Source organism: Acomys minous, assembly GCF_964271855.1.
Source record: "Acomys minous genome assembly, chromosome: 12".
NCBI classification, from domain to species: Eukaryota; Metazoa; Chordata; class Mammalia; order Rodentia; family Muridae; genus Acomys; species Acomys minous.
The window spans coordinates 26,587,933-26,601,012 of NC_140493.1; the positions used below are offsets into that span (position 1 = coordinate 26,587,933).

The following is a 13,080-nucleotide window of genomic DNA, read 5'->3' on the forward strand; positions in this document are numbered from 1 at the left end:
TTAAAGGCTTGCGCCACCACACCTGGCTTTGAGCTGCTTTATGTTGCAGCGGGTGACTGTATCAGGATTGGGACTATGGAAGTGCTGAGGGGAATCAAGACAGAAGACACAGTCTTTGTGACTCTTTCTTGAAGGTGCTGTCTTTGTAAAAAAAAAAAAAAAAAGCAAGTCAGTTTAGCTTGGACTGAGGGAGGTTTGAGGGAGGTCCCGGGCTGAGGATGTCTAAGGGTGGTGTCAAGGGAAGCTATCCTGCAAGCCCCTTTCACCCCCTCTCCTTGAGACTGAGATTTGGGGCCAGGCTCACCACAGGCTCACAGGGACCCACTACATCTCTGAGCAGAAGCTTGGTGGCGGTTTCCATCCTGAGGGTGCTGGCTGTTGTCAGGAAAGTCTCCTTACCATCATGGATCCCTCATAGCTACACTACGTCTGTGTGGAACGCCAGAGTCAACTGATAAAGGAGGCAGAAACCAGCCTTTTGCTAGGATATCTCGAAATACTGTCCTGTCTCCTGCCTCATGAGGGGGTAGCATGAAATAAAAAACAGATGAGCCAAATATGGTTAAGGATGATCAGATCTTGATGCTGCCCTGCCTATGGCCCTGGTAACCAGCGAAACCCAGTATTCTTCTGCGAACCTGGGAACTGCCAGGATGCCTTCTTTTCAGAAATCTCTAGTTAGACCCTTTGTCGATTTTTAAGCCAGGCTATTGGTTTTCTTGCTACTAAATTGTTTTTCTAAACTTATGGTTACCTGAAAATTTGTTTTGCACTTAATTTTAGAAAACGGTGTGCATATCTTTCCGAGTTAGGCGTTATTTTCCTGAGCGTGGCAAAGATACTGCTTCCCCCTCTTTTGGTTTTCATTGCTCTGCCAGCAGATTGCTTAGAATCATCACCTTCATCTCCTAGATTTTCGTGTCTTTGGTGGCCTGAAACTTTGTTCTTAGGCAAATTGTCGTTTTTTTGTCTGGTTTTGGTTTTTCCAGACAGGGTTTCTCTGAGTAGACCAGGTGGGCCTTGAACTCACAGAGATCCCACCTGCCTCTGCCTCCCTGAGTGCTGGAATTACAGGCGTGCACCACCATGCCCAGCAAATTCTCATTTGTTATTTTACTTATTATACATTAGAATCTCTACCAGCACTTACCTTTCACCAGCTCTGACTTATTTTAAGTAGAAATATCTCTAAACACTGTCTTTGGGATTTCAATTAGACTTTTCTCAGCTCTCTGCATACAACCTTTTGTGGTTCTTTATGTCCCTAAACTTCCTATCTCTTGTGTTACATTCCTGACTGAGCTATATCCTCAGCTTTCCTTGACAATTTCTTTCTTTTTATTTCCCTCTTGTTTGTTTGTTTGTTTGTTTGCTTGTTTGAGACAGGGTTTCTCTGTGTAGCCTTGGCTGTCCTGGAACTCGATCTGTAGACCACGCTGTCCTTGAACTCACAGAGATCCACTTTCCTCTGCCTCCCAAGTGCTGGGATTAAAGGCGTGCGCCACCACCGCCTGGAGACAATTTCTTCAGATTTGTCTTTCAGTTCATAAATTCCCTCTTCATCTGTGTCTAATTTGCATGCTAACTCTGCTGAATATTTTTAAAACAACAACTTTATTGAGACATAACACATCCCATAACAAAACTCATGACATAATTTTAGGGCATTTCATTACTACAAAAAGAAATTTTTATCATTTCACTTATTAGTAGTGTCCCAAACAAGGCATTTCCCCTTCTTTCCTCCCCCACACTTGGCTAATCTTTCTGACTTCATTGGATTTTTAAAATTTTGGGCATCTCATATAAATAAAAGGATGCAATATGTAGGATGTTTTCCTTCTTCTTGGTGACTAGTTTCTTTTACTGAGAATTCTTGCAAGATTTCCATTGCTCTTTTTCCTTTAAGTGAAGTTTCTTATTTCAAGTTTTTCTTTCAGATAAGGTTGCAGTTCAGTGTTTGGTTAGGTGTTCCTTCTTTTAGCATGTCTCGGTAAGTACATTAACATAGTCTAGGATTTAAGGTTGGTGGTGGTGCTTAACTCTGTGTGACTCCTCGGTTTGCTAGCACTGGAGGTAATTCTAGGCAGGCTCCTGGCTTTTCTCAATCGGAGGTCATGATGAACAGGGTTCATGGACCATTTACTCCCTTGCTGGCAGCTTGCTCCCTGCATTTCCACAGAAGGCACTCACCTAGAAGCCTCACCAGGCCTCTGCTCTGTAAGAATCCATGCTAAGGCCCAGCCTGTGTGTAAGCTTAGGCTCTGCTCAATCAGGGCTCTGTCCCGCCCGCTGGTCCTGGGCTCCACTATGGTACTGACTTGTTTTGAAGAGAATTGTGTATGAACTGGTGCTTACCCCGCTGCATTCTCTTCATCTGGATCCCTTCCTCAAAGTGTCTGGTTCCTCTTTTCCTAGTGGTCAGGCTGTTTGTTTGATCCCAATAACAGGCTGTGTCAGCAGGTGACTGGTGTGGCACTGGGCAGGAGTCTCTATTGCTGTCTTCTCCTACCTGTAACTCAACACTGAGATAGAAAGGCGATGTGCACTTACAACGTGCTGTTTAGATAAAGGAGAACAGACTCAATGAGCTCAAATCTACAGCTCATGTTCACACATCTAGCAAGGACCTGGTATTAGTGTCTGGTGTGAGGTTCTGTTCACCGCCCCCCCCCCCCCCACACGTTCTAGGGCTTTGAACACGGGAACAGGAACATTTTTCTTTCTATATGAAAAGGAGTGACAGTAGCTGTGGCTTACCCAGAGCCCAGAAGAGATGGTAGGGCAGGCGGGAGGAGCGCAAGGAGTGAACCTGGCCAAACCCTCCCTATACACACCCCCCCCACCAGGATTGTCACCTTCTGGGTGTGGGTGTGGTTGGTAGCAAAAGTCCCTGGGGCTTAGTTGCCGGTGGGGGTCGTCGTGGGCACTCTTTAGAGTAGAACTGATTGGAACAATCGGAAGCAAGGTGGAGGGTGGGGAGGGAGGAGCCCCAAGGCTGGGCGTTCGAACTCCACTGCCTCGTCTTTGTGCTTTTCGCTTGCTTTTGCAGCCAAAGCTCTTCCGAGAATCTGCTAGAGGACCTCAGCCAAGCCTAGGGGGGGAGGATCCTCCCACGCTGGGTAGGGAGGTAGACAAGGGTGAGGGGCTGCTGCGGCGGGAGCAGGAGGCCTAGAGGGGGCGTTGCGTGTGGTCGAGGGGCACCGAAGCCGGGTAGGGCGACCTGCTGAGTGGCCTCCAGCCCAGAGCGCCCCCCGCCTCGCGCGTCTCCCCGACGCGCGCGGCCCCCACCCCGGCTCCGCCCCGCCCCTCGCGCGGGGTCCGCGTCTGCGGCTGCGTTCCCCGAAAGACGAAGCTGCGCCCCGGTTCCGGTCCGCAGGGAGACCGAAGGGCATCGCTTCTCACGCCGCGCCCGCCGCTGAGCCCGGAGTGCAGACACCCCAGGGATGTGAGTGCGCCCCCCGACCCCGAGGCCCGCACTCCACGCCCCGATTCGCGGTGAGCGCCGAGGCGCGCGCGCGCGCGGGGGGACCAGGGGAGGGGACTCGGTGCGGGGTTCCCGGACCCCCAGCCCAGGGGTGGGGACGAGGACGGGGACACGGCGCGCACCCCTCCCCCGCCGGCAGGTAAGGTGCGCTCTCTCCTCCCGCCTTTCCGGACGCACCTACAGCTCCTTGGGGAGAGAAGACACCCTCCCTACACAGGTGCAGGGCAGCGGCTGTAGGGACCTTGGGCGGCCACCTCGCTGGAGAGGACAGACCTCTCCTCCCTGGAGGGGAGGTGGTGATGGTAGATGCTCCTGGTGAAGGGGTGGGGGTGGGGCATCGAGAGCTCCTGGAAGGACCCCCTCCCCATCCCCTCACACACCGCGCGCTTTTGATTCCTGGGGGATGGTCGCATCCTTGGGCCAAAAAGGGTAGGGTCCTTGGTGTTGGGTCCTCTGACCGATACTATTCCCCTCCAGGCCTGAGCCCCAGAGGACCCTCGCCTGTAGCCCCCGCGCCTTTCTCAGGCCCTCCCGGAGCATGCTGCCTGCAGCCATGAAGAGCTTTGGCCTGGCGCTGCTGGCCTTGCTCCTGTGCCCCTCGCCGGGTGAGTCGGGGCCCGCGGGGGAGGGGTCATGTCCCTGGGAGCACCACTCTTGTATCTCAGCTCCTACCACCAGCGGCTCTCCCCACACTCGAGGGCATCCAGCGCCTTTCCACCAGGCTTCTGGTACTGCGTAACGGTCCCTATTCTCAGAGGACCACTGGGCTTCCTATTAAGTCGGGTGGGCCTTTTCTGTCTTGAAACCCACCTACCTTTGGGGGTGCTGTGTGCAGGAGTAAGAGGATGGGCGAGGCAAGGATGTACAGGTTCACCGACAGGGTCAGCCTGGAGGCCCACTTGGGTCTTGTGGGCATGATTCTGCCGTGATAGCTGCAGCAGGTTGGGAAAGAGGGGGTACAGGGTCTGACTGCTCAGGCCTGGGTTCCCCTGGTCATCCCCCTTCCCCGTACCCTGCCTAGCCCATGGCTTGTGGTGCCAGGACTGCACCCTGGCCAATTCCAGCCATTGCGCCCCGAAGCAGTGCCAGCCGACCGACACCGTTTGTGCCAGTGTGCGGATCACCGACCCCAGCAGCAGTAAGTCTGGACCTGTCGAGGGAGGTGGGGGGGGGGAGCGGCAAAGGGGGTCTACTGAAAGCTGGATCTGGGGAGAGGTCAGAGGTGTCCCCTGAGTTCCTCTTGCCTGGGACAGGAGCATGAGTTTGAGGCAGGACAACACTGGCTTGTTTCATCCTCGCTCCAAGTCCTTAAGTGATGTGGCGGGTCCTGGATCGTCCTAGGGGAAGGGACAGAGCTCAGATCGAGGTGACCTTAGCCCATGCCTCCTTCTTTCCTCCAGGCAGGAAGGATCATTCCGTGAACAAGATGTGTGCTTCCTCCTGCGACTTCGTTAAGCGTCACTTTTTCTCAGACTATCTGATGGGGTTCATTAACTCTGGGATCTTAAAAGTCGACGTGGACTGCTGCGAGAAAGATTTGTGCAACGGGGCATCCGCAGCAGGGCACAGCCTCTGGGCCCTAGCTGGGGGGCTCCTGCTCAGCCTGGGGCCTGCTCTCCTCTGGGCTGGGCCCTAAGGCCCATTCCCTCCCTCCTGCTGGGCTTTGGAGCTTGTCCCCCCCCCCCAAGCCTGTTGCTGCCCCTCCCCAGCCTGGCCTGGCTAGGGCTGGGACAGCAACGGCTTGGCATCAAGGTCTGAGCCTTCTCCGTTTCTCCACCAGCTCTGTATCCCAGGTAGCTGGGCATCTCCAGGAGACCAGACATCCTGGCTGGAAGCTGGGGTGGGCGGGGGGGGGGGGGAGGGGAGGGCAGGGGACTGGGACCCTCCAGGTCCCCAAAGGGGAGGGAGGCCAAGTCAGGGACAGCCCAACAGCCTGGCTTGGAACATTAACTACAGAGAAATAAAGTCACTTATGAGTCTTGTGCCCGGGTCTGAGCCTGGGTGTTGGGGGTGGGGCAGGGTCTTGGTAGGGATCAAGGGCCAGGCTAGGCTCTGAGACACCTGACAGGGTGTGGTCTAGGGGGTCAGGGAATTTGGGAAGGGACACTTAAGGAAGGTGGGGTGACAGCTGAGACAGACAGAATCACAATGCGGGGCTGCGGGGGAGGTGTGAGAACTTTTCGAACTCACCATGGGTGTAAGATGTGCTTGTAGATGCATTCCACACTGCACATGGCCAGCCTGCGTATGTGCCTCCCCACAGAACACAGTCAGTGTCTACTCTTCTGCTTTACTGTCACATGTTCACACTCACAGGTGCTTGCGCACACGGGCACCAAAATATCCTCACCAGTGTCCCCATCACCCCACGTGATGTGTTCAGATGCACATTCATACCCTACCTAGGATGTGCATTTGCCCAACTGCAGACACTGGTGTGCCTGATCAGCTCTTTTACTTCTTCCTGCTCTGAATCCCCAGGTAGTTGAAAGCCCTGGGGAGGTTGAAGGCCTTGGGGTTGCTTACGGTAGGAAGGGATGCTGTCCCTTCACTGGATACCTGCATTCCCTACTCCACTATGAGTTGAGTGGGGTCCAGCATGGATGGAGCCCTAAGGCTTGAAGATGCTGATTCTCATGCAAGGTGGCAAAGGTGGGAGAGATGGGGAAGACTTGTACGATAGATGAGCTGGCCTGTCCTGTCCATGCCAGCTGCTGGTCTTCAGTTGCATCCTTGAGTCCAGCCCTGCCTCCGGCTGCTTGCCAGGTGCTCCACAGATGGTTTGTGTGGCCAGGCTCAGTCTGTGATGCTCAGTGAACACCCAAGGCATTCTCTGGGGCCTGAATTTTGGCCAGTGATTCTCCAGGGCACCTGTGGCTGACCCAAACCCATGGTCACTGGGGGATCCTGGATCCCCAGAATAATAGCAGTAGTTCCTATAGGATTCCTGACATGGGTGACAGGAATAAAGGTTCGAGTGGGTGACTGGGAGGGGGGAGTTCCTGTCATCACTGGTTGCTGATGTCCTAAATCTGCTGTGGACACAGCCAAGGACTTGTCCCTTAGAAGGCTGGTTTCTTTTGCATTTGAACTTTGCAGCAATGGGCCCTTTTGCTGCCCTTTGACTCCCTCTGAAGTGTTTCTCCTGCTTATGCCTGGGGTGCCTGGAGCACAGCTGGGGCAGGGGAAGGATGCATATGCAGGTAGCAGGACGGCTGCGCGCGCCAGGGAGAAGTCCTTGGAACTTCTGGAAGGCCAAGCTGATGGCTGGAGAGTACCTTGGAGTTCAGACAAATCTCTATGCGCCGAATGCATCATCTGGATGGTCTTAAAATAAACGGGAGCAGGATCCTTTGGCCTTGTTGAAGAAACACACGAAGTTAGAAGGGAAACTCTCTTGCTGTACCCCTGAGGGGCTTCTGAGGGAGGGGCAGCAGGCATGGAGGGTTGGGCCCCCTCAGCAACCTTATCTGAGCTGCCGGATGTCCTCATTGCAAGGAGAGGGCCAGTGGCCAGCTTTGGTGTGGTATTGGAGTGCCTTCCGCAGTGGTGACAGGTACAGGCTTTCTGGGCACAGCTGAGTGCTCTGGTACCCTTTGCCATTATTATTACTATTATTATTATTATTATTATTATTATTATTATTATTAATTATTACACTTAGTTTTTATTTGTCATAGTGTTAATGTGTGCCATGGCGCACACATGAAGGACAAAGGACATGGGAGGATGGGGGGGGGTTGGTCCTTTCTCTTTCCGTAATGTGGGTCCTAGGGATAAAAGTCAGCATCAGGCTTGGTTCCAAGCCCTTAGCTTCTTCGCAGCCTCCTTTCCAGGGAGTTATAATTGGCAACCTGTGGTTTTTAAGCTCCAACTTGTCCTGGGAATGAATGGCTCTGGTTGATTTAGCCAGGCCTTAGTAGGGAGTAGGGGTTGTTCTTAGATATCTGTCACTGGCTTTGGAGGGTCTGTCCTTGTCCTCTTGCTAGGAGCTGAGGTGATCAGGTATGAAGGAAGTGGGTGGCAGGCAGAGAGGAAATCATAGGAGGAAATAGGCCCTCCAACAAGGCGATGAGTGTCTGCCAAGCTGTTATGTGCATTCTGGCTGTGTCCTGTCAGGGGTCTCTGTCCGTCCAATGGTTAAAGGGTAGAACCCTGCTGACATTCCATCTGACAACATGTCAGTAACAGCTGAATGTCTTTGAGGTCCATAGTCACAGTGTCCCTGGAGGAGTTCCTGGCACCTTCCTGCTGACCTCCCATGAGGGAGCCTTGGCCTCTCCTTGGCATGCACAACTCTATGTAGGTCTGGCAGTTTGGTGGCTACTTCTTCTGCCTTGCTCTGTGCTCTGAGGCTGGAAACGTTGGAAGTCTATCTAATTCTCGTGCAGACCGAGGCTCCCCACCTCAGAACCTCCTCTGCCTTCCCGTGAATCCGCACTCTGTGTTCTTGAGTGCCGGCAGCTTTGGTAGCTACACTCAGGCGCATCCATCCACCCGAGCTCCGTTGTGGCAGGAGAGAGGGAGCTGTTGCAGTGTCACTTATGATGCAGCCCGATCTCCTTTTGCGCTGACTTAAAACATGACCTTTATGACATGGTGCACTCCCACCTAGCCAGGATGCTCAAGATCTGCTGGCCTGCCAGTTCTGCCACTGGTCTTTGTTGTGCCTTTTCGGTTTGGGAAAGCGTTTCAACTGCTGTGGAGGCAAGTGACGCTCCTGACCCCTCTGGAAGCATCGCCACTTCTGCCCTTGATTCATACGTAGGTGAAGTTCCCCATACCCAAGGTTTCCTCTGTTGGATTCTGTTTAGAGCTTGCTCTCTGGGGCCTGAAACTGGGGTGCAGGGGCAGTTCTTCTCACTCTGATACTTCAGGGGCCTCTGGAATGACACTATTATGAAGGACCATATAGCTTTGTTCACACGGTCTTCTTGCCTCCCTAGGTGTGTATTGCTGGCCTACCCGTAGCTCCTGCGGTAGTATCGTGGTAGGCCCTTTCCTTTTAAATCCAGTTAGTCATCTTTGTGTGGGAAGCTGATGTTTTTGGCTTTCTGGATGGCGTTTATTTTCATAGGTGGTCCACTCCACATGAGCAAGCAAGTGAGGGCTACTGGACAGGTCAGTGGTGAGGCTCTAGAGTCCCCTAGCCTTTGTGCTCCCAGAAGCCTAAACACCCTTTGCTTCTCTGAGAGGGGAACAGACACCTGTAGGAGGAGTTGCTCAGACATTTCAAAATAGGGAGCATGTAGTGACGTGGAGGGGAGTCCACTCATATCTAGAACATCCTAGTCATGGGATGTACTCCCGAAGGCCACAGATTTGAGGATGGTGATGGTATGATGGTGGGCCACAGGCAGTCCAGAAGGGACAGGCTGGAGGAGTCAACACATACAGGGATGAAGATCCTCTTGGCCACTGACCATTGGGTGGACACAAGTCTCTATAGACACGTAGGTGACAGATGTGATGATGATCTCCACCCCCCTCCACTAGACACTGCCCTGGGAAGATAATATGAATGGTTGCATTGAATAAGACAAAGGTAGGCTTCCTTGGTGAATGGCTAGGAAATAAAACAGCAGGGACACTGCTGCTGTGCTCCTCGTCTGGCTGAGTGGCGGTCCCTGCACACACACATACACACACACACACACACACACACACACACACACACACTGTCTGCTCTAGTGCAGGCTCCAGAGTCGGCCTGATGGCTCAAGCAGAGGGTTTAATAGGACTTTGCTGATGAGTTGAAGGCGGAGTCCAGCAGAGACACATGCTGCGCCAGCTACAAGGCCCTAGCCCTGGGGTGGCATCTCTGAGTCACCTCTCCCAAAGTCTAACCTGCTCACAGCCTCAGCTGTCCACAGGGGCCGTGGGGCTGGGAGGCATAGCTTCTAAATCCTGCAGTGGGGAGGTGGGGTCCACAGCGCGGAAGCTGGCCAGATGTTCAGAAGGGTTTGTACCATTGAGACAGATACAGAGACTATGCTACAACTAGGCTAAGGGAAGGAAAGTCCCTGCTAAATTCTAAATGGCCTGTGGCCTCGCCAAGGAATACAACCACATGGTACCCAAATGAAGACATTCAGCCTTGATATCAGAACCCAGTTTTCCTGGTTTTTGTTTAGTTTTTGTGTTCACGATATCTGCCTTTGTGAAATGTGGCTGAATGGAGGACAGCAGCCCAGTGTCTTCCCAGAAGGCCTTTCTTTCCACTATCCGAGGAACTATACTCAACTTTACTCACCTTACACTATTTATTCATATTTTAATTAAATTTTTAAAAATCAATAATGGCTGATGAATTTAAAAGAAAATCTCTTTCCCATCTGTTGACACAACCCACGAGTGTCCCTGGCTTAATGAACAGATAATTCAGTGAGTTGTATTGCTAGATTGACTGATGGCAAGCCACCTTGGCCCTGGTGACATATTTTTAAAACAACTACGATGTTTAAATACACAGTATTTGGTCAAGATGTTTGTACCACAGATTTGCTTGCAGTTCACTGACATCTTCATCAGAGGCCAGTTTAGCACTGTGGCTGCCGTGCAGGGCCACAAGCATCCCTTGCCTCCCGTGTTCTGCTTGGAAGCCAATGGAGTCCTCCGAACCCATGGGCGATTGTCTGTCAGCATCAGCGGCTATCCTGTGCCCTTCCCGCTCTCTCCTGTCCCTGTGGGTGCAAGGACTCCCTCCCATGGCACGGAGCACACGGCCATCTCCTTTTGCACCTGACGTGTGCTCCCGCATCATACATGAGAAGTAGATTTGAGAGAGGCAGCAGATCAAGGGCAGGATGGGGATCGGTGGTAGAGCACTTGTCGAGCACGTGTAGCCCTTGGGTTCCCTTAAAAACAGAAGTGTGAGGCTAGGCAAGATGGCTCAGCTGTTAAGAACTTCTGTTGCAGAGAACCTGGGTGCAGTTCCCAGCATCCACATGGTGGCTCACAACCATCCATAACTTCCGTTCCAGGGGACCCAACTCCCTCTTCTGACCTCTGCGGGCATCAGGCACATGTGTGATGCACATACATACGTGAAGGCAAAATATGAACACACATAAAATAAATCTTAAGAAAAAAGGAGGGGGGGGGCGGAGGGAGGTGGGTGTTGAGATAGAAGTCTTCATTGAGTTGCAGGAAATACCAGGCTGCCTCCATTCAGATTTCTCCTCACTGCTTCTTGCTATCTGGCCCTCTCTGAGTGTTGCATCCTCACAGCCCGGTCCTGAGGCATAAGCTGGAGCATCCTGGTTAAGAGCTGCTGCGCATGTGGAGTTGGGGCTGGGTCTAGCCTCTGGCTTTGCTCCTTCTGTTCCAGGCTGGCAGAATGCTGGTCCAGGATCAGGGGCTGGAAAATAGTAGAAACTATGGGCTCAAGGGAGGTTTTACCCTTCTCTCACTCAATTCCACCCATCCATATCCCATAATAAGCAGTGTGGGGGTATCAGAAGCAGGCCAAATATACTGTTTATTAACTTGTTTGGTGCTGAATGCTAGGCTCTGGGGGTCTGGGGTGGAGCAGTAGACAAGACGGAAGGGCAGAGACTCCCATGAATCTGTGCGGCCAGGGTGTATGGGTGGCCAGGGCAGATGGGTATTCCTTTTCAGCAAAACTTCCCACATGGGAGGCACACCTATGTTACAGATTCTACAGGCCTCAAAGACTGAACTTAGTGATTTTGAAGAGCTAAAATGTTGCAGGCCAGAGCCAAATTACCTTGGGCTATTTTTAGTCTCTTTGAAAGCCATTCACTGCTCACCCCTGTGTCTAACCTAACAGCTTTGTGGCTATAATAAAAAAACAAACCCATCAGCCTTTAAAATGTAGTCTTAGCAAGCTACTCGCTTTTTACCAATTCCCAAACTGAGACTGTCACTGGAGAGCATCCAAGACCCCAACAGAGACTTCCCTACTTACTTTGCTGCGGTATGCCTATCTATTCTTCCAAATGTGATTTCTCCTCCCCTTTCATATATCTGTAGTACGTGTGTGTGTGTGTGTGTGTGTGTGTGTATGCGAGTGCATGCACATGTGTGTGTATGCATGGTCACGTGCATGTGGGCACATGTGTGTGTGGGTATGCATGTGCATCTGCATCTGTGTGCATGCCTGTGGAGGCCCAAGACTGACGATCAAAGTATTGCTTGATCACCTTATTCACCGAGGAAAGGTCTCTTTCTGAACTCCAACACTCACCTATCTGGCTAGTCTGTCTAGGCAGCTCTCTCTGAGGAGCCATCTCTGCTGTCACAGCACTGGAATTACAAGTTGGCCGACACACCCATCGGATGTTCACATGGGTTTTGGGGATTGAAAGTACAGTCCTCATGACTTTAACTACTAACCCAACATCCCAGCCCCATAGATTTATAAGTATTTGGATTTATAGTTTTCTCTGTTCTGTTACTATAAAAACTTCACGAGATTGTTCCACATTGGAACACGGAGCTTGAGGAAATCTGAACCCGTGTTCCTGAACCGTGGTCATTCATGTTTTGGGTTCTAGGATAAACTATCATTTATTCCCTGTAAGCTGAGAGCTCTGTTTTTGCATTGGCGGTTATGGTATGGCTGTTAGGGACAATCCATTTTTCACCTCGCTCTGCCCCAGATAAAAGCATGGAGCCTTTGTGTGCAGCATCCATCCAGCACTGCTGAGCTCTTTCTCGGCCTCCTTCCTCCCTTAGTTTGTCAATTTATTTATGTATTTTTTATTGTAATCTGATTATTAGGATCTTGACTGTTTGATTATTTTGGCAGGGGGATTTGTTTTCAAAGCATTTGTTTTAAGGTGACCATTTTGTCTGCTTTAGCAGCATTTTGGCTCCCGACTATTTGGTTTTAATTTTGTCGGTTTCAGACCTCTGAGGGCATTTTGGTTTGTTAATTTGTTAGCATCCAGCCTGTCTCTGGCTACTCCCCCAATATCTAATTTAAAGGAGAAAGAACCTTTGTGGAAGAGAGAAAACATTATTTGGTACTCCAGCTGGGTTATATGCTTGGTAACTGCTAATTCAAATTGCACGGAGTTTTAAAAGAAAAAAGAGGGAATCTAACTAAAGATAAGTTGGCTTTGTGCTTGACTCTCTGGGGAGCATTTAATACCTCTAAACTGTTGTGTGTGTTAAATGAGATATCCTGGGTAATAGGATTACGGATCACAAACAGGCAGCCTGCGTTAGCTGGATCTTAAACACATCTAATGAAAAAAAAAGTGGTAATTCACAAATTAATAATAAGTGTCCTGAGTTAAAAGGAGATGTTGAAAAATAATAGAAAATTAACAAGAAAATTTTAGAGAGTATGGGAGAACTAAAGGTGAATGCTGAAATCCCTGTTCTCTGCCCAGCACTTGTCCACCTTACCCAATCTTACCTCTGCTTTATCTTTAAGCAGATCATACAGTATCCAAAAGAAATGGCTGTTGTTTTGGGGGCTAAAACCTAGAAGGAAAGACAATCCCACACCAGATGAAAAAATTTCCATTTGTGAAGATGACCATCTCTGCTGATTAATTGGTAAACAAGATGTCTTAATTAGTTATGGTTTCCATTACTGTGGAGAAACACCATGGCCACAT

General features: G+C 51.0%; 1 protein-coding gene across 4 annotated transcripts; it reads left to right on the forward strand.

Moving 5' to 3' along the window:
* Positions 1 to 3,309: 3,309 nt before the first annotated feature.
* LY6H (lymphocyte antigen 6 family member H) lies at positions 3,310 to 5,470 on the forward strand. Of its 4 annotated transcripts, none has more exons than XM_084749296.1 (4): positions 3,310 to 3,448; positions 3,965 to 4,092; positions 4,509 to 4,625; positions 4,888 to 5,470. In XM_084749296.1, coding segments are annotated over exons 1-4 (483 nt in total). In that variant the 5' UTR covers positions 3,310 to 3,446; the 3' UTR covers positions 5,124 to 5,470. The 4 variants fall into 4 exon arrangements, with proteins under 4 accessions (XP_084605422.1, XP_084605425.1, XP_084605423.1 ...); XM_084749299.1 differs by having other exon boundaries at positions 3,337 to 3,498; XM_084749297.1 differs by lacking the exon at positions 3,310 to 3,448 and adding an exon at positions 3,541 to 3,626.
* The last annotated feature ends 7,610 nt before the right edge of the window (positions 5,471 to 13,080 follow it).